At 46.7% G+C, this 26,399-nt stretch overlaps 2 protein-coding genes across 3 annotated transcripts in view; one reads left to right on the top strand and one right to left on the bottom strand.

Annotated features, from left to right (window-relative positions):
• The window catches only part of MBD3L1 (methyl-CpG binding domain protein 3 like 1), a 7,067-nt gene extending 5,225 nt beyond the window's left edge, over positions 1-1,842 (bottom strand). Inside the window, exon 1 of the mRNA XM_008250860.5 lies at positions 1,707-1,842. The gene's annotated coding sequence lies outside the window, so the exon portion shown is untranslated. The remainder of the gene's footprint in view (positions 1-1,706) is intronic.
• ZNF558 (zinc finger protein 558) lies at positions 1,804-26,399 on the top strand. Of its 2 annotated transcripts, none has more exons than XM_089316343.1 (10): positions 1,804-1,934; positions 2,363-2,436; positions 2,536-2,622; positions 7,464-7,792; positions 8,777-8,895; positions 9,482-9,546; positions 10,140-10,266; positions 15,468-15,563; positions 16,049-16,131; positions 24,405-26,399. In XM_089316343.1, the coding sequence occupies exons 5-10, from the start codon at positions 8,832-8,834 to the stop codon at positions 24,585-24,587; spliced, it is 618 nt and encodes a 205-aa protein (XP_089172469.1). In that variant the 5' UTR covers positions 1,804-1,934; positions 2,363-2,436; positions 2,536-2,622; positions 7,464-7,792; positions 8,777-8,831; the 3' UTR covers positions 24,588-26,399. The 2 variants fall into 2 exon arrangements, with proteins under 2 accessions (XP_089172469.1, XP_051694240.3); XM_051838280.3 differs by having other exon boundaries at positions 16,586-26,399.

Below are 26,399 nucleotides of genomic sequence, written 5' to 3'. Positions count from 1 at the left end.
CACACCCTACAAGCCAGCACATGTTGGCTCAAATACTTGGGTTCCTGCCACCCATGTGTAAGACCCAGAATGGGTTCCACACTCAGAGTTTAGTCCTGGTCCACTGTAAGCATTTGGGGAATGAAGCAGTAGATGGAAGACCTCTCTCCTTTTCTGTCTCTCTCTGCCTTTCAAATAAATATATAAAAAAAAAGAAAAAGAAAAAAAAATTTTCCCAATGAAAGGACGCCTCCCTGGACACCAACTGCAAGATGCAATGAACTCTGTCCAATCCCTCTCCCACCATCACCACACACACTCCCAGATTCCCGTATCTATTTCTTAAATGCCATGACGTACATTCCCAAACACAATCAGCCTTCTGTGGCCACAGATTCAACCAATCGTGGATTGACAATGTAATTACTGTCTGACTTGTTTCCCAGGCATCATTCCCTAAGCAGCACAAATCTTCAGAAGTATCCACATATACACATGGAAAATGGAATTAAAAAATACATTTATTTTGGTGCCAAAAAATTGAAACTGGTGTAGCTTTTCACAATATGTGTTTTTCATGAACTTTTGGAAGACCGTTCATGTGCAGGATTTCAAAACACTTTTTACACCAAAAATCATCTTTTAATTCCATTTCCTATGAACCTTTTGAAGTATCCGTGTACTTTTAGAAGCACGCATATCTGCAAGGATAAAGACGATATTTGCTCTTGGCAAGAGAGCTGAGAGATAGTGGCCGTAGTGAAGATTCCTTTTTTGATTCATACATATTTATTGAACACTTTATATTCCATGAACTGTTTCTGGGGACACAGCAGTGAAACACGACGAGTCCACTCTATTTGAAGCTTCTATAGCAGTGGGAGTAAACAAATGCACATATCAGGAGCCATGGTGATGATGGATTTTACCAACACACTCAAGGTGAGGGAAAAGGCAGATAGGTAAGAACATACATTTGTGCGAATGTGCTATTTTGGGAGTGTGAATATTGGACTCTGTAACCCTGAGTAGAGTCTACCCTTCCCTGTGCTCATCTGAAAACACTCTCAGACAATTCCAGAAACAACCAACTCATAAATCTTAAATTGCCATTTTGTGTAGCACAAATGCCCACCCCATGGTAACTGAGAAAAACCACATTTAGCTAACTTTTATTTCAATGTATTGTTGTTCTACCTTGTTATGGTTATTACTGCTCATCTGTTACTATGATTCATAAACTGAATTCTATGGTAGGTTCTTATTAGGAAGAAAACCACAGTATACACAGAGCTCGTTATGACGCACTGGGGGTGCTGAGTCGTGGAGAGTTCTTCAGGAAAAGGGGGAACCACACTACCTATGACCTAATCCCCGCTATCCCCCACCCCAGCTGTGACGTCAGAGCGTTGCGTCACTATCTCCTTCAGGAATGCTGCAGAGACGCGCGCGTGGATTGGGCGGTCCGTGCAGCACCTGCTGTGCGCATGGTCCGGGGCTCCAGCCGGACCGCTATCCGCAGGGTCGGGGCTTCCAGCAAAGCCCCGTCCACGCTGCTGATCCTCCCACAGTCCACACCCGACAAATGCTCTTCAGGCCGCCGTATCCTCGCCCGCAGAACTGGTTCCTCCGCCCACAGCCCCGGTTCCCCGCTCGCAGCCCGGCTCCTCAGCTTTGTCCCCGCCTCCAAGGCTAGCCCAACCTCCAGTGGCTGAGCCTCTACTCACCAAGCAAATAGGAACACTTCGGCTCCTCCCATCCTGCTCGCTCCGCCCAGCGCCTCAACCCCGAAATGTCAGTCACCCCCTTCTTCGCCGCCGTCAGCCCGGGACCGGAAGCGGAAGCACGGGACAGCCCGCCCACGACAGGAAGCGGAAGCCCGGGGCGGAGCTGGGGAGCCAGCCAGTCCCGGCGTGTCTGCGAGTCCGTGGGTTTGGCTTTTCGTTAGGGACTCGGTGAGTTGGTGGGTGGGGTTGGGGTCCGGGACCTGGGAGGGGCCTGGGGCCAACCTCGCTTTGACCCTCCCGGGGGCCTCCTTTCCTCCGCTCAGATCTCGGGCTGTTCTTCTCCCCGCCCCGCGCCGGAAGCTCCCCTCGTCTCCCTCTCTTCTCCGGGTGGATTAGGGGTTGGGGGTAGGGGGATTCTGCGCCCCGGGCAGCCTTCGGCCTCATCTGCAGACATTTTTGGTTGTTGGCGATTGCGGACGGGGAGACCGCGCCACTGTCACCCAGCAGGTGGTGGCCGGGGACGCGGCTTGCTGTGCCCCGCCAGTAAGACGTTCCGAATAAACCGCGGGAATTGTTCAGAATTCAGCCTGAGTCTCCTAAATAACGCGTGAGTAAGCGCAGTGCACACTGCGTTAAGCTGCTGTCTTCCGTTTTAGGGAGCAGGTGTGTCTGATAGCAGTCAGGCAAATCCAGCAGCCAACTGACGGGGCCCTTACTGCACCCTAAATCTGTAAGTACTTAAAAAAAAAAAAAAAGGGACAGCTATTGCTCCCTACACAAAACTTCAAAAGCAATCCTGCTGCTTTTTTTTTTCTTCTTTTTTTCCCAGACAAGCATCCCTCCAGCTCAGACTTGTGCTGAAACCTACCCTCAAGGTTCTCCTGTGCTCACTGATCCTGGATCCCTGTGTGGCCAGGTGAGTATCACGTGGATCATGACATCAGCAGGGGCTTCAGGAGGCTCCTCTGTGTAGGAGAGCTGCGAATGGGCTTTTCTCTGGCTCAGGTTGTAAGCCACAAGGAGTGGCTAAGTGTGAGGGGTATGGCAGGGAGCCGTGTTCCTGTTTGATGGCTTATGTTCAGAGGAAAGATACTAAGGTGTGTATGGTGATGTGTGTGGCGTTAAGTAAATACAAGTCCATGCAAATGGAACAGAGACATAAAGAACTATGAATACGTGTAGCTTTAGGGAAATACTCTTGCCATAGTACTGAAAATGTCTGGGTTTTACATAAGAGCATCTAAGGCTGTTTTCTGTTGCTAACGACACAATGCCACAGACTGGACCAGTTATAGGAAAGAATTTTTTTTTTTTTTTTTTTGCTTATGGTCCTGGTCCAGAGTCAAGGGGCCACTTGTGATGCTGGCCTTCTTTGCTGGTGGGGTCCTGAGGCAGTGCAGGGCCTCATGTGGAGAGAGTCAGGGAGCAGAGTGCTCCAGGAACCCAACCAGTCTCTCATAGCAGACCCACCATCAAGACAACTTGTTCAGCTGTCAGTCCCACGAAAGAAGTAATGTATTCGTGAGAGTGGAGTTCTCGTCACCTCTTGATTTGTAATTGTAGGGGTTAAATTTCAGCATGAACTTCAGATGGGACAAACACTATTCAGATCGCGAAGCATAAGACTTTGCAGTAGTCCCGAATGTCCGTGCTGTTTTAAGTCTTCCTGCGGAGGACTAGCAGAGCTGTTGAGCCATGTGCTTCAGGCCTGTTGGACTCAACTTTCTAAAGGCCTGCAGATCCTCCACAAAGCTTTACAATATGGCAGCCTCTGTGACGATGACAGTAGCAGTAACAGAAATTTAAGATTGCATTGGCCAGCAACTGGTTGTGTCTTGAGCAAGTAGATTTTTTTTTTTCTTCGTGAAAGTTAAAATCATTTGGAAGAATATCAGGCAGCAAGCTATAGACTGAAGCGTGAGACACTAGCTTCCTAAACAGTCCTCTAGACCTTGCCTCCTAATAGGAATCAACTTTGCTTCTTTGCTTTGTATTAGTGATATGTTGATTCATATTGCAGAAATTCATACTAAGTAATCTTATGTTAATTGTGGAGTTCAGTTAATTGTGTGTGAGTGTGTGTGTGTGTGCACCTTTTTTGCTCTAGCTTTCCTGTAACATTCTTGAGGGGAATGTTTGCTTATCATGCAAACAGATAGTATTTGAGTGTGCAATTTAGGGTGAGCAGCCGTCCTGCTTAATTCAGGACCAGAGTGGATGCAGAAAATTCATTGTTGAAACCAGGACAGCCCTAGACAAACCTGGATGCAACCTCCATGAGCTGGGTCCTGAGCCAGATGTTTGGGGACCCTGGAGAACTAAAACACACTGGACCTGCCTCCGTGGAGTGTACCTGCTAGCAAGCAGGGAAGATGGCTCCAAGCAATAAATGACACATGTGACGTGGGAGCTGGGGACAGGGAAGCACTGATAGGTGGTGGAGAGCAGAAGCTGATGTCACTAGCTGGAGCGGCGTGTACACGGAGCACTCGAGGATAGCCCCTCAAGCAGGAGGGACCTGGTGTGCCACATGAATGGGAGAGACAAGGTGGCTGAAGCTGAGACTCCAGAGGGAAAAGGGAGGCAGAGGCAGGCCCGGCGTGGCTTTGGACTTGGTCTAAGGCCCGTGGGAGGGCACTGAAGAGAGGGGAGAAGCAGCGATGTGCACCTGGTCCAAGCTCGTGGGTGAAAGTGGGCTTGAGAATTCAGAATGAAGACCTTATAGAGACAAGACAGAAGGTGTTAGGGAGAAGTTCAGGAGTCAAATGATGGTTCCCTGACGTGGGTGGTGGTGGTAGAGAGGAAAGAAGTAGGAAAAAGAAATGTTGGAACTGAGGGCTTGTGACAGTGCTGTAACTTCTGTGTGTGTTCCTCAGGTAGTTTACACTTTGCTCCTGGCTCTGTGAACCCGCAGGCAACCCCTCCCCCAACTCTGCCACTCCCAGGGGCCCCTCCTCTGTATCTTGAAGGACATCAGTCTGAAATGTGCCCAGGGCTGCACCGTCACTACAGCACCCGCATGGAGCTGTTTCCACTAATCTAGTGAAAACTGAAACAATTAAGAAACCTAGCCACATTTCAAGTGCACAGTAGCCACACGTGGCTGGTTAGCAACTACTGCGTGGACAGAGCAGAGTAGCAGAACATTTCTGTTGTCCCCCAAAGTTCTACTGGGCAGCGCTGGCATAAAGAGGTGCATCCACTGTGACCCTCTCCCAGCACCAGCTTATCCAGGGCAGGGCAGGAGATACTGCCTGCCCTAATAGATTCCAGCTCCTAGACAACCGTGAAGGGACACATGGAAGCTGAAATGTCCCAGGCATCCTGTCTGCCTGCCCAGTGAGCTGACTGGGCCCCACCCTTCCTCTCCCTCCTTGGCTCAGTGACTAAAATATGCTCAGCTGCAGATGGGGGTCCCTGATGAGGAGAAAGGAGGTGCCCTTCCCTCCCCCCCACCTGCAGAGGGCTGGGAATTCCGGCACCGGGTGCACGGATAGGCTGGCCTCACCCGATGCCTCAGGGAAGATTTGACATGAGAAGCAGCATTAGATTCCTGTTGTTGCCCTAACCAACGACCGCAGACCTAGTGGCTTGAAACAGCACACATCTATTCTGTTACAACCCTGGAGGCTAGAAATCCACAATGAGTCAGCAGGGCTGGGGCCCCTCCAAGATGTGATGGGAAATCTTTGTTCCGCCTTTCTTCGCAGGGACACTGCCTTTATTCCTTGGCTGCGTCTTCAAAACCAGCAGGGCAGTGTCTTACAGTCCTTCTCCATCTCTGTCTCCTCTACCATACACATGGCTGCTTCTGTTGGTGCCTCCTTCTCTAACCTTGACCCTCCTGCCTCTCTTAGAGGGACCCCAGTGATGATGTCAGGCCACCCACCTGTGTATCATTCAGGATCTCCCATGTCAAGAGCCTTCTCTTTGTCCCCTCTGCAAACTCCCTTCAGTCATGTAAGGGGACAAGTCACAGGCTCTGGGGATTAGAACAGGAGCATCTTTTAAGGGGAGCAGGAAGTTCCTCATCTGTCTGCCACCATATTCTCCCACGTGACCCAAACTCACTTTCAGTATTCAGTGCACCCCTCCTTGTCGAAACATTCCGTGTACTCTGCCTTATGCCTTGCTCTTAATGTACTTGACTTTACTGGAGGTAATAATCTTCGTCGATACCTTGTTCTTTTTGATTGCTGTTTTCTTCTGGCCGCATGCTTCTTCATGATGGAGACATTAGTTTCTTTAGCCAGTCTCCTACTGGTGAGCATCTGTGCTGTTTTTAATCCTTTGTAACTGAGACCACAGTGCAAACTCTCACATGTGTCTGTGAGTAGTCTGTGTACCTTTGAGACAGATTCCTGGAGGCAGGATGGATAGGAAGAGAGCAGGTTTTTTTTTTTGTTTGTTTGTTTTTTTTTTTTTTTTTTTTTTTTGGACAGGCAGAATTGGTGAGAGAGAGAGAAAGGTCTTCCTTTTTCCGTTGGTTCACCCCCCAAGTGGCCACTACGGCTGGTGCGTTATGGGCAGCATGCTGCGCCAATCCGAAGCCAGGAGCCAGGTGCTTCCTCCTGGTCTCCCATGCAGGTACAGGGCCCAAGGACCTGGGCCATCCTCCACTGCACTCCCGGGCCACAGAAGAAAGCTGGACTGGAAGAGGAATAGCCGGCACAGAATCTGGCGCCCCAACCGGGATAGAACCCCGGGTACTGGCACCGCAGGCGGAGGATTAGCCTAGTGAGCAGCGGCGCCGACCTTTTTTTTTTTTTTTTTTTTAAAGATTTTTATTTATTTGAGAGGTGGAGTTACAGACAGTGAGAGGGAGAGACAGAGAGAAAGATCTTCCTTCCGTTGGTTCACTCCAAATGGCCGCAACAGCTGGAGCTGCGCCTATCTGAAAGCCAGGAGCCAGGTACTTCTTCCTGGTGTCCCATGTGGGTGCAGGGGCCAAAGGACTTGGGCGATCTTCTACTGCTTTCTTAGGCCATAGCAGTGAGCTAGAGGAAGAGGAGCAGCCGGGACTAGAACCGGCGTCCATATGGGATGCCAGCACCACAGGCGGAGGATTAACCTACTGCGCCATGGTGCCAGCCCCGGAAAGAGCAGTTTTACAGCTTTGCCCCGTGTTGGCCACCTCCTTCCGTAGGAGCCGTCCCAGCAGTGTGTGAGCTGACCAGTGCTGTCTTTGCTGGTTGGGCAGGTGGAAAATAGGAGCAGCGAGGCCTCGGTCCCCATCTCTGTTACCGCGAGTAAGGTCATTGGTGATTCTGCCGAGGGGGCTGTCCTGAAATGGTAGTGGTGGGAGCCGCTGGTACTGTGCGAGGTGTGAGTGGGCCCTGAGGGAGGAAGTCAGAGGGTCAACAGCTTTGACTGGGATGCCAGGGGCAGGGAGTGGAAAGAAAACCTGGCTGCAAGGACAGATTTGAGTCACAGCTGTAGATACCGGGCCAAGCTGGAATGCAAGAGGAAGAGCCCCCAGGGTGGAGCTGCCAGCATGCCCCTGCTGAGAACGGGAGACAGCACCTTGTTTGTGGCAGGAGGTAGGGAAGAAGGCAGGGAACGGGGGAGTGCTAGGGGCGAGACCGGCCGCTAGGGACAACTTGCTTCTCTGAGAAGTACGATGCAGGATCATCTGAAAGCGACGTCATTTGAAATCCGTTTCTGCCTTGCATGTGATGTCAAGCCTTCGTCACTTAAGGCAAAATAATCATTGATTGTCTCACTTTTTTTTTTTTTTTTTTTTTTTTTGTGGTTCAGGAATTTAGGAGTGGCTTGGCTGGAAGGTTCTGGCTTAGGAGTTTGAGGAGGCTGCAAGAAGCTATCTGCTGGGGCTGCATCATCTGAAGGCCCAACTGCTATTTGAGGATTCGCCTCCAGGGGCTTCGCTGGCATGGCTGGCGAGTGGGCTCTGGCTGTTGGCGGGAGGCCTCTGCTCCTCTCCACTTAGGCCTGTCCTCGGGGCTGCACGGCTGCATTTACAACACAACAGTGGGGTCCCCCTAGAGCAAGCATCCAGGAGAACAAAGTGGAAGCTGCAGTCTTCCAGGACCTGGCCTTGGACGTCACCCTCTGTCACTTCTGCACAGGTCGGCCACAGTTCATTGTGTGTGATGGGAAGAATCAGGTCATCAAGGGATGTTCTAGGAAGCTGGTTACCCTAGAGGGAGGAGGGGAGGAGGTGAACAGAGAAGAATGATTGGAGAGCCATGTCATCTAGTAGGATTAATTGTCTTACAGGGTCAAGGGTTCTTGTGTGTCTAGAGGTGACAGTGTCACAGCCTGTATGCTGGCTGCTCTGTCCAAATGAGGCCATGGGGCAGGTGGGGCTTGGAATCTTGACTGGAGTGAAGGTTGGGGATGGGGGATAAGGATATCTGTTGACATGAGGGATGTTGGACTCTGGACTGGGTTAACATGCAGTGAGGAGATGGGGGCGGAGAAAGAGCAAGAAGATAGGGTGGTTGGAGGCCTTGATGCGATTGGAAGACATATGTGAGAAAACAGCAGTGGACACAGAAGTTGAGCGGGAGGTTGAGTTCAGAGAGATTTCTGAATCAGGGTTCCAGGTGGAGGAACACCACCAAGTGACAGCAGAGCAGGGCAGAACTCATAGACGTGTAGGGACTGAGGGCCCTGGAGTTGAGGAATCTCTACGTTGTGAAGGTCTCAGCTATCCCCTGAGTGAAGTGGGACCGTAGCTTGAAGGAAATAATGGGAGTCAGGAGCCAAAGTCTCCAGGGAGTGAGGGGTTGTAGCCAGGAGTGTGTTTGTGACACAGCTCGGATGGGCAGAATATACAGGGAGACTCTGAGAGGCCCAGGTTTTCACAGTGTGTGTGTGTGTGTGTGTGCGCATGGGTGTGCACGTGTGGTGATGTCATGGTCCTATTGCAGGGGATGCAGGAAGAGAAGTTTTGGACTGGTTACCTCCTGAGCAGAATAAATGCCCAGGGTTAAAGACAGAACTTGCAGTGTGAGGGAGAGCACGAGGGCTGAGCTGAGGCAGACTTGTTCTCAGCAGCCCAGTTAGGGAGAGACCACCAAGACTCCGTGTTTTCCCACGTGTTCCAGAGCACTGTGCCCTGTGGGGATACGAGGACACGATCCTGGTTCTCCCACCACCCTGATGCCCAGGAGGCATTGCTGTCGTCGTCACGAGATGGCCGCTGTTGTCCTGTCCCCGGCTTGTGGTGAGTCCTTGGGCCCTGGAAGCTCTCAGAGTCCAGGCTTAAAAGGCACCCAACCCCACCAAGAGTGGATACAAAGGAGGGGGCCACACAGCCACAGAGGGTTGGGCAGAACAGGTGAGGCAGGAGCAGAGCCCCACGGGCCCCGAGGTCCCTCGTGTCTGACTGGACAGCTCTGGGATTCGGGACTCGGGTGTTGGGATGGTGGTGGATTTGTTACCCATGCTGTGACTGTGCAGGAGCTTTGCAACTGTACCTTTAATTGTTTCTACAAACACAGTAAAAGCAGTGACAGCCCCAGAACTTGGATTTCCTCACTGTGCAGTGGAAATAATCTCGTCAGGTCGGGCCTCTGTCCTGTTTTCTCTCCTGGCTGACACAGGGCTGTGCACTGGCTCCTTAGCACAGCTGTGTAGGGTGTAAGGCTGTGCTTTGTGTGTCGGGAGGTGCCTGGGTAGATGTTTGTTTGTGCAATGGGATATGGCCAGTCCCAGCTGGGTGCTGAGGCATCAGATCTGTGGGTGAGAACCCAGGGCAGCCTCAATTCTTGGATGCATGCCTTCTCCAGCTAGGACTTTTCTGTTCCCAGTCTCTCAGCAGGGAGGGTGCACGGAGGAGGCGCTGGCTGATGAGTCCCTGACAGGCTGGTTACAGGTGAGCCAGGCATTCCTTCTTCCAATCCATTATTCCTCGGGCCTCCCAGGATCTCTGGGCAAACAATGGAGGGTGGGGTGCTGCCCACAGCATGTAGTGCACGTCAACACTGATCGCAATACCTGAACTCCCTCTGGGGTCCCTGTGCACAGCACGTGCTGCTGAGAGTTGAAGAGAAGCAGCATAAAGCCGTGACTGTGTCCTGAAGTCAAACAATTTCTCCTGGCCCTGGGGAAATCATTTGTTCATTTGTTGAGGATCTCTTTGACTTCTGCAGGGTCCCAGGTCTGTGTTCAGGGAACTGAGGGAAATGAGACTGCGGGAGCTCACACTCAGAGTAGAGATGGAAAATCACTGTGTAGCAGTCCTGGGACCTTGGTGGGTGGGCCTGAGGGGACAAGCTGTGAGGGTTGAGAGCTGAACCCAGGAGCCAATGAGAGGAGGTCTCACATTTTGTGCTGTGGGCCACCCCTGCCCTGCCCTGTAGGGCCCATCCCTGGTGCTGCCAGTCATCCTGCACTCTCTTCCTGTCTATGCTGTGGGTGGGGGCAGAGGGTGATCCTTGGCCAAGCTGCATGTTTGCAATGGTTTAGGACCTGGTGACCTTTGAGGATGTGGCTGTGGAGTTCTCCCAGGAGGAGTGGGCCTTGCTGGACCCTTCCCAGAGAATGCTGTACAGAGACGTGATGCTGGAGAACCGCAAGAACCTGGCCTCTCTCGGTAAGCCAGACACCGTTCCTGCATTGACTGCATGGCCCAGGCGGCAGGACTTTCTCTCTCTCTCTCTCTCTCTCTCTCTCGTTCTCTTTTCTTTTCTCTTTTCTTTTCTTTTCTTTTCTTTTCTTTTCTTTTCTTTTCTTTTCTTTTCTTTTCTTTTCTTTTCTTTTCTTTCCCTTCTTTCCCTTTCCCTTCCCTTTCCCTTCCCTTCCCTTTCCCTTCCCTTCCCTTTCCCTTCCCTTCCCTTCCCTTTCCCTTCCCTTCCCTTTCCCTTCCCTTCCCTTCCCTTCCCTTCCCTTCCCTTCCCTTCCCTTCCCTTCCCTTCCCTTTCCCTTCCCTTCCCTTTTCCTTCCCTTCCCGTTCCCTTCCCTTTCCCTTCCCTTCCCTTTCCCTTCCCTTCCCTTCCCTTCCCTTCCCTTCCCTTCCCTTCCCTTCCCTTCCCTTCCCTTTCCCTTCCCTTCCCTTTCCCTTCCCTTCCCTTTTCCTTCCCTTCCCGTTCCCTTCCCTTTCCCTTCCCTTCCCTTTCCCTTCCCTTCCCTTCCCTTCCCTTCCCTTCCCTTCCCTTCCCTTCCCTTTCCTTCCCTTCCCTTCCCTTCCCTTCCCTTCCCTTTCCCTTTCCCTTTCCCTTTCCCTTTCCCTTTCCCTTCCCTTTCCCTTCCCCTTCCCTTCCCTTCCCTTCCCTTCCCTTTCCCTTTCCCTTTCCCTTCCTTCCCTTTCCCTTCCCTTCCCTTCCCTTCCCTTTCCCTTCCCTTCCCTTCCCTTCCCTTCCCTTCCCTTTCCCTTTCCCTTCCCTTCCCTTTCCCTTCCCTTCCCTTCCCTTCCCTTCCCTTCCCTTCCCTTCCCTTCCCTTCCCTTCCCTTCCCTTCCCTTCCCTTCCCTTCCCTTCCCTTCCCTTCCCTTCCCTTCCCTTCCCTTCCCTTCCCTTTCCCTTTCCCTTCCCTTCCCTTCCCTTTCCCTTTCCCTTTCCCTTTCCCTTTCCCTTTCCCTTCCCTTCCCTTCCCTTTCCCTTTCCCTTTCCCTTCCCTTCCCTTCCCTTTCCCTTCCCTTTCCCTTCCCTTCCCTTCCCTTCCCTTCCCTTCCCTTCCCTTCCCTTCCCTTCCCTTCCCTTTCCCTTTCCCTTTCCCTTCCCTTCCCTTCCCTTCCCTTCCCTTCCCTTCCCTTTCCCTTCCCTTCCCTTTCCCTTTCCCTTCCCTTCCCTTCCCTTCCCTTCCCTTCCCTTTCCCTTCCCTTCCCTTTCCCTTCCCTTCCCTTCCCTTCCCTTCCCTTCCCTTCCCTTCCCTTCCCTTCCCTTCCCTTTCCCTTTCCCTTTCCCTTTCCCTTCCCTTCCCTTCCCTTCCCTTCCCTTTCCCTTCCCTTCCCCTTTCCCTTTCCCTTTCCCTTCCCTTCCCTTCCCTTCCCTTTCCCTTTCCCTTCCCTTCCCTTCCCTTTCCCTTTCCCTTTCCCTTTCCCTTCCCTTCCCTTCCCTTCCCTTTACCTTCCCTTCCCTTCCCTTCCCTTCCCTTCCCTTCCCTTCCCTTCCCTTCCCTTCCCTTCCCTTCCCTTCCCTTCCCTTCCCTTCCCTTCCCTTCCCTTCCCTTCCCTTCCCTTCCCTTCCCTTCCCTTCCCTTCCCTTCCCTTCCCTTCCCTTCCCTTCCCTTCCCTTCCCTTCCCTTCCCTTCCCTTCCCTTCCCTTCCCTTCCCTTCCCTTCCCTTCCCTTCCCTTCCCTTCCCTTCCCTTCCCTTTCCCTTTCCCTTTCCCTTTCCCTTCCCTTCCCTTCCCTTCCCTTCCCTTCCCTTTCCCTTCCCTTCCCTTTCCCTTCCCTTCCCTTCCCTTCCCTTCCCTTCCCTTCCCTTTCCCTTCCCTTCCCTTTCCCTTCCCTTCCCTTCCCTTCCCTTCCCTTCCCTTCCCTTCCCTTCCCTTCCCTTTCCCTTTCCCTTCCCTTCCCTTCCCTTCCCTTCCCTTTCCCTTTCCCTTTCCCTTTCCCTTCCCTTCCCTTCCCTTCCCTTTCCCTTTCCCTTCCCTTCCCTTCCCTTCCCTTTCCTTTCCCTTTCCCTTTCCCTTCCCTTTCCTTTCCCTTTCCCTTTCCTTTTCCTTTTCCTTTCCTTTTCTTTTTTTTTTCATTGAGGTAGAATTCACAGAATAGGAAGGTCATCATTTTAAACACCTAAAGTGTACCGTGGAGTAGCTTTGAGGGCAACACTGTTGTTTCAGCACGGTTTTGTCACCCCTGCCATGCCTTGGGTACGTTTTGTCTCCCAGAGGTTTATGTACCAGGAGCTTGATCCTCAATGCAGCAGCTTTGATGTGGGAACGTTTAAGGGGTGGGGCCAGTGGGAGATGGTGAAATTGTTGGACACCACCTTTAGAAGGGGTTGGCGCCCATCTCATGGCAGTGGCTTATGTCTTGTGTAACTGGATTAATTCTCAAGAGAGCAGATTGTTAGAAAGGGAGGCCACCATGCGCTTCCCCACCAAATGGGACACAGCCAGGGGCCCCTGCAGGTACTGATGTGCTGTTGGGAGTTCCCAACCGCAGGAACAAGCTTCTTTTCCTTGGAAAGTCCTCACCAAAGTGACAGAAACCAGACTAAGACAGCCCCTGAAAGAAACCTTGTCCCCTTTAAGCACCAAGTACCCATTTCATGCCCCACCACCAGCCACCAGTAATTACCAGTCTGCTTTGTGTCTTTCCAGATTTGCCTCTTCAGAACATTTCCTGTAAGGGAATTATAAATATGTGTCCTTGCTTGTCTGACTTTTTTCCTGTAGAATAATGTTTCCAAGGTTTAACTCTTTGGAAGCATGTGCCACTGCTTCATTCCTTCTTACACTGGACATACCAGGTTTTGTTTATCCATCCATCAGTGGAAAAACATCTCATTGTTTCTACTTTTTGGCAATGATGACTAGTATTGCTATGAGTATTTGTGAACAAGTTTTTGAACACCTACTCTCAGTTCTCATGGGATTTACCTAGGAGTAGAATGCTAGGCCATATGAAATTCTGTGTTTCGCTTTTTGAGGAACTGTCAGACTTTGCCACAACAACTGCCTTTTTATGCTCTCACCAGTACGTGAGGGATCCCGTGTTCTCCTCTGCTTCTCCAGCACTTGTCCTTGATCATTGTCATCCTGATGTGTATGAAGTGATATCATGCCATTTTGATCACATTTCCCTAGTGACTAATAACATCAACCATCTTTTCATGCACTTATTGGCTCTTTTCTTCTTTGGAGAAATGTCTATTCAAGTTCTTTGCCCATTTTTTGATTGGTTTTCAGTTTTAGATTGTAAAACCTTGGTATACGTTGTGAATATTATACTCTTGTCTGAAATAAATTTGTAAATTCTCCACTTTTGAGTGTTTTCATTTTCTTGTTACTATTCTTTGATACTCAAAAGTTTTAATTTTGATGCCGTCCTATTTATCTATCTTTTCTGTTTGTGCTTTTGGTGTCATACTCAAGAAAACATTGCCAAAGCCAAGGTCATATTTTCTTCCAAGAATTTTTATAATTTTAACTCTTCCATTTAGGTGTTTGAGCCACTTAAAGTTGATTTTGCATGGAGTCTGGAGGAAGGGTCATCTTCATTCCTTTGCCTGTGCATATCTGTTTGTCCCAACATCTTTGTGGAAGAGGCTGCTCTTTCTCCATCAAATGGTTTTGGCACCTTTATAAATACTACTTGACCATAGACACTGGAGTTTATTTCTAAACTCTCAGTTCTATTCCATTGTTCTGTAGGTCTAGCCTCATATCAGTACCGCATTGTCTTTATTACTGTTGCCTCATAGTAAGTTTTACTATCAGGAAGTGTCAGTGCTTCTACTTTGTTATTTTTTTCAAGACTGTTTTGCTATTTGGGATCACTTGCAAATCCATTAATTTTAAGAACAGCTCATCCATTTCTGGAATAAAGTACCTGATAGAATTTATAATAGCAATTGCATTATCTCTGTAGATTGTTTCTAGTGATTTTGTCATCTTAATAATACACATCCTTTTGTTACTCATGTTTAATCACATTCTACTGTAGTTAGGAGAATACTTTGTGTGGTTTCATTGTTTTTAAATTTAGAGAGGCTTGTTTTGTGGTCTGACACACGGTTTCTCCTAGAGAATATTCCAGCTGTGTTTGGGATAAGTATGTGTTTTTGTGTTGGATGGAGTGTTCTTTAGATAACTGTGAGGGCTAGTTAGTTTAGTTTTGTTTAAGTCCTTTTCCTCCTTATCCATCATCTGATGTGTTGTTCTGTTCATTATTGAAAGCCTCAAGCTATTATTTTAGCCTCAAGCTGTTTTCAATTCTATCATTTTTTCTCTTCAGTTTTATCATTTTCCCCTGCAATTCTATCGTTGTTTTAACTTCATAATTACATTGTAATTGTTACTTTTTTAAAAAATTTATTTATTTTCATTCCATTTGAAAGCACATGTGTGTGTGCTGCTTCACTCCTCAAAAGCCTGCAACAGTCAGGGCTAGGCCAGGCCAAAGCCAGTAGCCTGAAACTCAATCCAAGTCTCCCATGTGGAGACAGACAGGGACCCACCCTCATGGAGCTACCCTTAAGAACTAAATATCTATTTCTTGCCCTTGCTTAATAGTCTCCAAAGTTAAAAGGTTTGGGTCTTTTGAAGCATGTAGTAGAACTTAGACATGGGCTTCTAGGACTATATTTTTTTATTTTTGTTATTTTTTGACAGGCAGAGTTAGAGAGAGAGAGACAGAGAGAAAGGTCTTCCTTCTATTGGTTCACCCCCCAATGGCCGCTACGGCCAGTGCACTGTGCCGACCCAAAGCCAGGAGCCAGGTGCTTCCTCCTGGTCTCCCATGCGGGTGCAGGGCCCAAGCACTTGGGCCATCCTCCACTGCCTTCCCGGGCCACAGCAGAGAGCCGGACTGGAAGAGGAGCAACCAGGACAGAATCCAGTGCCCCAACCAGGACTAGAACCCGGTGTGCCTGGGCTGCAGGCAGAGGATTAGCCAAGTGAGCTGCGGTGCCGGCCTCTAAGACTATTTTTGCCCTGCTATCCTGAATGCTGAATTGAAGATGCTTGCATTTTTGTTCCTTGTGGGAGTTATTATCTCCATTAGAATTTAAGCATAATTATTTTACTGTTCCTGAAGTCACACATTGTCATAAGTGTTGACTTCAGATTCATGGACTTGCTTATCCCCCACCCACTACTCCTATAACATGTGTATTTTCTTCATGAATAGGATGCCATGTTGATAAACCCAAACTGATAACCCATTTGGAGCAAGAAGACAGGTTGATACCGGAGGAGAGAAGCCTTCTCCCAGACACTTGTCCAGGTGAGCACTAAGTAGATATGCACCCTTATGAGGAACAACTGGCCAGTGACTTGAGGATTAGAAGGATTGCATTAATTACTGTCCACCAGGGAACTTTGTAAAATGCCCTCTTCTTCGAAAAAAGGTGGAGAAGAACGTGTCATCAGCTTCCTTGTGTAGTTTTCTTCGTTTCCTCTTTAATTCTTTATTCTTTTTCTCATACTTTACTCTGGCCCCAAGGGCAAAACAAAGATGCAACTGTTATCTTTTTAATATTAAATCCACTTCTTTCTTGAGTGCATTCCTGATAATCCCTTCTTTTGTCAATCCAATCAATCTGTTTCCTAGAATCCTTTTTCTTAAAGTGAATACCTAAAATTTCTATAACCAAGTCATTTTCATAACAGACCTCCTCAAAAACCACGATCCCTCAGAGCGTGCCACTACTTGTGTGTCCACATCACCGTTTATTCTCTCAATCTGAATTTCTTTTCAATTTCTTCCAGATTTGGAGCCTGTTCTGAAAACCAAATGGTTAACTCCTAAGAAGCATGCATTCAAAAAAGAACAGTCTAAAGGTGTAAAAATGGTAAGACTATCTAACAATCAATTTCTGGTTTTCTACAATAGGAAAATTCAAAGAAAGTAGTGTCCCTGAAAAAGTACTGTGAAGCCATTGTTAGCTACAAATTTGTAATTGTAAATTAGCTAAAAATTTGTTTCTTCACTGAAAGTTCCACAAGTAAGTATTTCCTTAAATGTGACTCAGATATTGCCTGTTTGAGACAAATTGGCCATAACTTTATCAGAAAATGGCTTGGGAATGTTGTAAGGACTTGGGGCAAAGCATCTGTCATTTTTAATGTCTGTATTCTCAAACATTCTCAAACGTCTGTATTCTGTAGTCTGGGCAACAGTCATATGAAAATATCCAAAGCATCAGTTATAATAATGAACAGAATTCCCAGGAGAGAGAACTCATGTCACAACATTCCATGTTAAAAACATTAAGAAGTTATAGTTACCATGCATCTCTTTAACAGGAAAGAAGTCATCGTGGAGCAAAGCTCAATGAATGTAATCAGTGTTTTAAAGTCTTCAGCACAAAATCTAACCTTACTCAGCACAAGAGAATTCATACTGGAGAAAAACCCTATGACTGTACTCAGTGTGGAAAGTCCTTCAGTAGTAGGTCTTACCTTACTATTCACAGGCGAATCCATAATGGGGAGAAACCCTATGAATGCAATCACTGTGGGAAAGCATTCAGTGATCCTTCATCCCTTCGACTGCACGTGAGAATTCATACTGGAGAAAAGCCCTATGAATGTAACCAGTGTTTCCACGTCTTCCGCACTAGTTGTAACCTCAAAAGCCACAAGAGAATTCATACTGGGGAGAATCACCATGAATGTAACCAATGTGGAAAGGCTTTTAGCACAAGATCCTCCCTTACCGGACACAACAGCATCCACACAGGTGAGAAACCTTATGAGTGCCATGATTGTGGGAAAGCCTTTAGGAAGAGCTCCTATCTGACACAGCACGTGAGAACTCATACAGGAGAAAAACCCTATGAATGTAATGAGTGTGGAAAATCCTTCAGTAGTAGCTTTTCTCTAACTGTGCACAAGAGGATACATACAGGAGAGAAACCTTATGAATGCAGTGACTGTGGGAAAGCCTTTAATAATCTCTCAGCTGTTAAGAAACACTTGAGAACGCACACTGGAGAAAAACCCTATGAATGTAATCATTGTGGGAAGTCTTTCACAAGTAACTCTTACCTGTCTGTGCACAAGAGAATACATAATAGGTGGATATAAACTACTGTGGGTATTCTATGGGAAAGCTTACTCTCCAAAAATTTGTGGCATCAGACATTATGTCAAAATATCCATAGATCAGGAATGCAGGAATAGCTTAGCACTGCAGTTCTGGCTCAGGATCTCGATGACTTTGTACCCAAGATGTCAGCCAGAGTTGCAGTCGTCAAATCTTCACCAATGAAGACTCCACTTCAAGATGGCTCCTTTCTTTACCCTTCACCCTTCACCCTTCACCCTTCACCCTTCACCCTTCACCCTTCACCCTTCACCCTTCACATGCCTGGCGAGTCAGCTCTGGTTGTTTGCAGAGGACCCCTCAGTTCCTCACCCTGTAGACCTCTATAGAGCTGAATGACTACACCATGGCAGCAGTTTCTCCCAGAGTGATCCAAAAGAGGGTCTGTGCAGAAGCCACATCGTCTGTCATGTCTTAGCCTCAGAAGGTCGTGATTTCACTTCCATATTTTATTGTTCATTGTCCAGTCCTAAGACAGAAGACTGCACAATGTATGAGTACCAGGAGATACATCACTGAAAACCATCTGGGGAACTTGTCATGAAGTTAATGAAGAAAAGCTTTTGGCACCTGTGCATCCTTTAGTGACTAAACAAGTATTCAGTGGCTGTCCTGCTAATTCACTCTGAAGAGGAACCTTGGGAGCATAGTCTACACGCTAGAGCTTTCAGCACAAACTCTCACTGTAATGTGCCCAACAGTATGTGCTGGGAAAACCACAGGAATGGAATAACTGTAGGAAAGGCTTCTGTGATGTTTTGGAGTAGTCATATGGCAGTTCACACTAAGGGAAAATCCTGATGAAGATGATCAGAATGCAAAAGCCTTCAGGGACACTCATCAATTAAGACACATGGGAAATCCTAAAAGGGAACACTCATAAGAAATGTGGAAAACCCTTCAGCATAAATGGTCTTGTTACTGAGCAAAAGATCAGGTGAGGTAGTCTTACTAAAGTGAGTAGGGAAAAGCCTCAGATGTTCTCTAAATTTATAAAAATCTTTTTAACATGCAAGTATACACATATTTATTTTTAAAAGTATATTTTGAAAACAATGTATATACACATGTCTGAACAGCATGGCTGACCATGGTGAGTTTTTGAGAATCATTTAATGTATTGACAATAGTACTGGTGCAGACAGAGTAAGAGTTAACAGTAGTGTTTTGGGAATACCAGTAGGGATTGATTGGGTATGTAGAAAGAGCCTCATCGTGGATAGTAATGACATGCAAAATTCTAAATTCCCATGACAGAAGTGGCCCACACCATCCAAAAAGCCTCCCAACTTTGCTGGCACCTGCACCTGCAAGGGACAGAAGAACTTGGTTATAATGGGCACAGGGATGGAGGACTGACCTAGAGATAAACTCTGAAGAAGTAGGGTTAAGACAAATGTGTTCATACACACATATCCCACAGAGGATATTACAGTAGAGAAAAGAATTGTACCCCATTCAGCAAAGGAGCTCCAAGCTTCCCTGGTTCCTCTTGGCATAAGCCAGGCCATTTCAGTTGACTCACAAAGATATCATTCAGTGTGGTGGGGGCAGACCTCTGGGTTAGAGCAGATCTACGATAGCTACTGCATTAATTGAACATTCCTAATTAAAAATCCTGTTAATTGCCAACTACAGATAGAGAAGCCAAAATCCCTTTTAGTCCATAACCCAGAGTGTGATATAGTCAACATTTTCCTACATGATAGTGGAATCAAACAGGTCTCGATATAATTAAAAAAAAATTTTTTTTTGACAGATTTAGACAGAGAGACAGGTCTTCCTATCTGATGGTTCACCACCAAAATGGCCGCTATGGCCGGCACGCTGCAGCTGGTGCGCTGCGCCGATCCAAAGCAAGGAGATAGGTGCTTCCTCCTGGTCTCCCTTGCGGGTGCAGGCCCCAAGCACTTGGGCCATCCTCCACTGCCTTCCCGGGCCATAGCAGAGAGCTGGACTGGAAGAGGAGCAACTGGGACAGAACCGGCGCCCCAACCGGGACTAGAACGCGGGGTGCCGGTGCCTGCAGGTGGAGGATTAGCCAAGTGAGCTGGAGCAATATAATGTTTTAGCAAGCAGACTTTTTGGGTAAAGATATTAGGTCCCAAATGCTAAACTTTGTTCTTACTGGTGGAAACCAAGCTTTAATAGATTTTTTGAACCCAAACCAAGTCTCTATGGACCCAGACTGTTGGGTGGATTTAAATCTGTCACATTTATTCATATCTTTAGGTTAGGCCCAGGGTAATGGAATTTAGCCAAGGTTCCCTATTGAGTGCCATCAGTATTTGAAAATCTTTCCTCATATTTGTTAGGACACTTGTGAAAAGACACACCATAGAGAAACTTGTGAAAATAAAGTAATAGAGCCATCTCTCAGTGATGCCTCTAATATTAGGAAAATCCTCCCTGGATGTAAAACCCATGAATGTATTAATTTTGGAAAAATTTAAGAGAGACCTCTTTTTGTTGTGGGTATGGGAACTCCTGCTCATGGAAAACCCGAGGTATTTTGGCAATCAGAGTTAGGATGCCTCACCCTCAACTCTTCCTTGAGTGGCTGTAAAATAACTTATAGTGGGATTGAAAAGCATGAATGTCTTATCTATTGGTTGGACCATTAGTTCATTAATTTTCAATCTTTGTTTTACATAACTGTAAACAGTTGTGTCTGTAACTGTTTCCTCAGTTAGCCTTAAGTTAGCCTCAAGTTAAAGTCCATGATTTTGGAAAATTTATTATAATTTGCTCTTTAAAAATATTAATACGGCCCCCAAATATTTTTGAATAGCTCTTGAGTGCTTTTGTCTAATGGTGTTTTACCGAAGTCTGTGAACTTAATATTCTTTTTTCCTCTTTCTCTTCTAGTGTGGTAAATACTGTTAGTTTCTTTCCCAATTTCCATCCTCCCCTGCTTACTTATTCAAAGAAAAACATTTTGTTCTAGTTGTCCATGAGCAGTTTTGAAAATAGTCAATTTGCCAGGCTCTCCTAAAGCTAACAGAGGCTTTGTCCCACTCTAGTAGCCATGAGGAGCAGGTTGGAGTCATTGGTAGTAGTGGGGGGACACCACACTTATTCTGTTCTCCATTCATCTGAATGTGGCCTCACAGTCTCAAACCTGCAGAACCATTTTTGACCGTGATGCAGGAAAAAAAAAAAAAAATCAATGATTTGAGTTCCCCAGAGGCTTCTCATTGACTGTATCAGTTCCAGATTGCTTGTTAGATTCCTTATGTAATTAAAAGTAATACACTTAACTAGTTAAAGCCAAAGTAATTCATTGTTTGTTTTTGAAGTTATGTTCTAGTAACTTCCAGCTAAATGGAGTCTGGTAAGCCTATTTGTTTTACCCGTTTCATGTTTCCCTGAAAATGATGCATATTCTCTAATATTTAGACTTAGCATGTGTTTCCTTTTTTTTTTCTTTTTTATTTTTTTGACAGGCAGAGTGGACAGTGAGAGAGAGAGAGAGAAAGGTCTTCCTTTTGCCGTTGGTTCACCCTCCAATGGCCGCCACGGCCGGCACGCTGCAGCCGGCGCACCACGCTGATCCGATGGCAGGAGCCAGGTGCTTATCCTGGTCTCCCGTGGGGTGCATGGCCCAAGCACTTAGGACATCTTCCACTGCACTCCCTGGCCATAGCAGAGAGCTGGCCTGGAAGAGGGGCAACCGGGACAGATTCCGGTGCCCCGACTGGGACTAGAACCCCGTGTGCCGGCACCACAAGGTGGAGGATTAGCCTAGTGAGCCGCTGCGCCGGCCTAGCATGTGTTTTCAAATATAGTATGTGCATCAGATTTTTTTCTTTATTCATCAATAGAGGTGTTGTAAAGTCTTTCATTATGATTGTGGATTAATGTTCCTTCTGTAATTCTGTCATTTTTGATTTACATATTTTATATGCTATAACTGCATACAGATTAGATATTATATGATTTGTTTTTTTATGTGTAGGGACCATATTTTTACATGTGAAAGTATTATAATGCATTAATAATAGATAGTTAAGCATTCATGTAGTACTTCCCATGTAACAAGCACTCTCCTGAATGCCTTATGACTATTAATAAGTGAGTGCTCATTATCATTATAATTGTTATGTATAATTATATTACTATTTTTATAATTATAATATGTACATTTATTATCCCCATCTTGTGGATGATAAAACAGGTATGATGTGCTTCAGTTACCTGCCTGAGTTCATTGGCTAGTAATTGATACCTAGTTTTGATACCAGACACACCCATTTGTTCCTATTAGTAAATACATTCTATATGTGAAGCAAAGACCCATCATTGAAGTACTTCATCCTAATGAAGGTGGGACAGATTATGGAGAAATTAAAAAAATACATATTCTGTAGAAAATGAAAGCATTTACATAGAATTAAGGGTGATTGGAAACTCATAATTTTATATAGAATAGGAAGGAAAAATCTCAGTTTAAGAGCATTTGAGCAGAAACCTGAATGGGACAATGAACCATGTGAATTTATGTAGCAAAGGCCCAAAGCAGAAAGCCACTATAACTAGAGTAGAACAGGTAGGGAGGGGTAGAACATACTAGAGATATGGTCCTGATCTTGTTGGGTTTTATAGATCATTGCAAGGACTTAATTTTCAGTGAGTTGGCAGATCTGTCAGAGTCCTAGGAAGAAACTGTTGATATCCTCTTACTAGGACAGTTCATGTAAAGTTTTCAAAAAGGGAGTGCAGACAGGATGCAGGGAAGCCCCCCAAAATGTGGTACAGTATTGGAAGGCCAGGGCTCTGGTAGTGTGCTTAACTCTAAAGGAGTTCGGAGAAGAAACAACTACTGAAATCAGGAGATGAGAGGGTTGCATTCCAGGAGCTTAGGAGGTTATGTAGCATCCAGCCCTAGGTTCTGCAGGAAATAGGGCCAGACCTCACTCTTCTTCCTCCTCCTTCTTCTTCCTCCTCCTCTTCCTCCTCTTCCTCCTCCTCCTCTTCTTCTTCCTCTTCTTCACAGTCAGAGTGGACAGTGAGAGAGACAGAGAGAAAGGTCTTCCTTTGCCGTTGGTTCACCCTCCAATGGCTGCTGCGGCCGGCGCGCTGTGGCCAGTGCACTGCGCTGATCCGATGGCAGGAGCCAGGTGCTTCTCCTGGTCTCCTATGGGGTGCGGGGCCCAAGGAGCTGGGCCATCCTCCATTGCACTCCTGGGCCACAGCAGAGAGCTGGCATGGAAGAGGGGCAACCGGGAAAGAATCTGGCGCCCCAACTGGGACTAGAACCCAGTGAGCCGGCGCCGCAAGGTGGAAGATTAGTCTAGTGAGCCGCGGCGCTGGCCTCCTTCATTCTTCTGATATCATCCTGGGCTTCCCCATTGGCCAAACTCAACCAGAAGCCATGGGCAAGGAGGGTTGGTGACATCGTTCATGTCAGATAACCTTTCTAGGTATAGCAGGGTAGAGAAGGTGGATTCTTGATAGGCAAGTTGAAGATAGCCAGTAGTAGCTACCTCTTTTAAGTCTTAGAATCTATTCTTTTTTTCTTTTATTTATTTATTTATTTATTTGACAGGCAGAGTTAGATAATGAGAGGGAGACAGAGAGAAAGGTCTTCGTTTTTCCGTTGGTTCACCCCCCAAGTGGCCACTACATTGTGGCCGGTGCGCTGCGCCAATCCAAAGCCAGGAGCCAGGAGTCGTGCTTCCTCCTGGTCTCCCTTGCGGGTGCATGGCCTAAGTACCTGGGCCATCCTCTACTACACTCCAGGGCCACAGCAGAGAGCTGGACTGAAGGAGGAGCAACCGGGACAGAATCTGGCGCCTGGACTGGGACTAGATCCCCGGGGTGCTGGCGCTGCAGGCGGAGGATTAGCCTAGTGAGCCATGGCGCCGGCCTAGAATCTATTCTTAAGAATCATCACCTGGGTGGAAAGTTCCATATCCCTGCTGAGGAATTCTATCAGCTGGTTTACTGTTTGTTCATGTTTCCACATGACACCTAAAATGTTTGCTGCCACCAGTGTTTCTCATGTAAGATGAGAAATGAGACTGTAGGGGGGAAAGTATAATGATTGACCTAAAATCTCTGGATCCAGAGGGGGAACACTTTCACCAGGCAACAGATCAAGAGTTCTGTTGAACTTTAAGCTGTCATTGTAGCTAAGAGACCAACACAGGAGGGAAGGAGTTACCATACTAGCATGAAATTAGTTTTATCTAGATGATGTGGGGCTACTGTTAATACACTGAGAGCAGGAGGAGAACATTTGACAGATATTCTTTCCTAAGTGTGTATCTTGATATTCCTGATACTCTTTCCCTAATTTTGATGATAAATAAATGCAGCAGCTGTGTCCTGAGAAGGGCTTGATAAACATGTGTCCAGACCCTTGGGTATGAGGGTTTGTATTGGCCCTTCCACCAAGTCACCTAGGCCCCCAGAGGTGTCAGTCAAGGGTGAAGGGAATCTAGAATGGGGCAGTAGAGGAGAGTAGTGATGATATCAATTGCAGATTTGAGACTGGTTTGTTAGGGGTGGAGGGAGCTATCTAATTTGTTCCATTGACCTTGTAAGTTTCTCAAGACCATCTTAAAGCAGGCACTTTATGTATACACACACGCACACACACATACATATGTAGAATATCAAGTTATATATATAATGATATATATTATTTATATCAAGTATTATATATATAAAATTTATATGTGAAAGGCAGGGGGGGTAGAGATATGGCTCTTTCATTTGCTGATTCACACCCCAAATACTCAGCCAGGTGTGAGCCAGTCAAGCCAGGAGTAAGGAACTCCATCCTGGTTTCCCACATGGGTGGCAGGAATCCCAGCACTTGGACCACCTGCTTCTGCCTTTCCAGGTACATTAGCAGGAAGCTGGGTCAGAATCAGAGCAGCCAGGACTAAGTATGGGATGCTGTGCCACAACACCAGCCCCTGGGTGCAGGCACTTTAAGAAGCAAGTATGGGGCCAGCGTGGTGCCATAGCAGGTTAAGCCTCTATCTGTGATGCCAATATACCATGCAGGTGCCAGTTCGAGACCCAGCTGCTCTACTTCCAATCCAGTTCTCTGCTAGTGCACCTGGGAAGACAGCAGAGGAGGATCCAAGTGTTTGGGACCCTGTACCTGTGTGGGAGAGCCAGGAAAAGCTCCCGGATCCTGGCTTCAGCCTGGCCCAGCCCCAGCTGTTACAGCCATTTGAAGAGTGACCCAGTAGACAGAAGATCTGCCCTGTCTCTGTAACTCTGCCTTTCAAGTAAATAAAAACATTAATCTTAAAAAAAATAAAAGCCAAGTGCATGTGAATGGCATAAATTGTGGACCATAGTGGATATAGCAGTTTGTTTTCTAGATCCTGCAAGACTAAGATATTCCTTCAGCTGTTGGAAGTATTATTTCCTAATGGCTCATGTTGCTATCCTCTCTGAGAATTCTTTTAGGCAAAAGGAAAGTACCTCATCTTAGAATGTGGCCCCTACTCCACTTCCTCTGACTGGTTAATTTGGAGAGGGGAGGATCATCAGATTATGGCTGTTTCCATGTCTCAATTTGGAACCTCCCTGAAGGGCCACCCCACTTCCAGAATTCCCCATAGGATCAACTGTCTTCTATTTTAGTTTATCACAATTCAATCTTGATTCAATCCTTTATAGAGATTGTGTTCCCAAGAGTTAGTAAGAAAACACTCTACCTCACCTGAGAAGAGATCACAGTATCAGTTGAAGAAACTCAATCAAATGGGAATCTTGCATAGATGAAGGAGGACATGCAAGGAGTTGTGGAAGAAGGCTAGCAGAGTTGGCAGGGAGTATTGAAAGCTGAAGAGTTGTGCAGAACTTTCAGAGGTCACAAATGCTGGGAGTTGAAGTTTGGACTCATCCAAAGTGGAATGACCTAGAGGGGAACCTCAATTATAATAAAAATCCTAGAAATGTCCCACTGTGGGAGTAAGTAGCATACACTAAGAATAAGGACTATATCTTAGGAGTAAATGCAAAACTGAAAGGGTATTTCCCTAAAAGGTACAAAACCTAAATTTCATAGTCTGAGGGTGATCTGTTAGTATTAAACTGCCTGTCATTACAAAATTCAGTATTTAGTGGCAGATGACATAGTTAAGACCCTCTGTAACTATTACTACATTCAGCGCACAGACAAAAACTAGACAGGCAAAGCGGCAAGAAGATGTTCTCAATTACAAAGATATAAATCAATAGAAATAGGCCCAGAGAAAATTCAGGTGCTAGAGTTAGACAAGGATAGTGGTTAGAAGTAATGATGAATTTGAAATGACTATGATTAAAATACTAAGGAAAATCGAGAAAATATGGACAAACCATAGAAAATCAAAGACAACCTGAAAGTCCTCAAAGCAACCAAAGAAAAAAGACAATTTCTATTAAAGGAGCAACAATATTGATGACTTTCAAAAGGACCTATGGAAGTAAGACGACATTGGATGATGATTTTGATATTTGACTTTTCAAGGGTTAACGTAGGACAAGGAGACACTGTGACTTCCTAAAAATTTAGAACTGATGAAAATATTCCTCAAAAATGAAGACAAAATGGGTCCCAGTCCCAGGCCTGGCTGCCCCGCCTCTGATCCAGCTGTCTGCTTTGGCCTGGGAAAGCAATAGAAGATGACCCAAGTCCTTGGGCCCCTGCACCCATGTGGGAGACCCAGAAGAAGCTCCTGGCTGCTGGCTTTGGATTGGCCCAGCTCCAGCCATTGCAGCCATTTGTGGAGTGAACCAGTGGATGGAAGAGCTGTCTTTATCTTTTTTGAAAAGCTGGAAACACAGAAAAGTGTAACTGCACTAGAAGAAACACTACAGAGATTTTTTCAGGCTGCTGCAGGAAGATGATTTAATGTGGAGATATATAACTCCAGGAATTTAGATAATCAGAAGACATAAAATGCAAATAAATATAAATGAATACTGACTGTATAAACCCTGTATAGTTTTACAACTTTTATGTACATCTACTTTTTCAAAATAAAATGCTCTTGAAAACCA

Source organism: Oryctolagus cuniculus, chromosome 16 (assembly GCF_051225735.1).
Source record: "Oryctolagus cuniculus isolate XC-2025 breed Fujian yellow rabbit chromosome 16, ASM5122573v1, whole genome shotgun sequence".
In the NCBI taxonomy this organism is placed as follows: domain Eukaryota; kingdom Metazoa; phylum Chordata; class Mammalia; order Lagomorpha; family Leporidae; genus Oryctolagus; species Oryctolagus cuniculus.
This window is presented reverse-complemented; position numbering and strand designations above follow the sequence as displayed.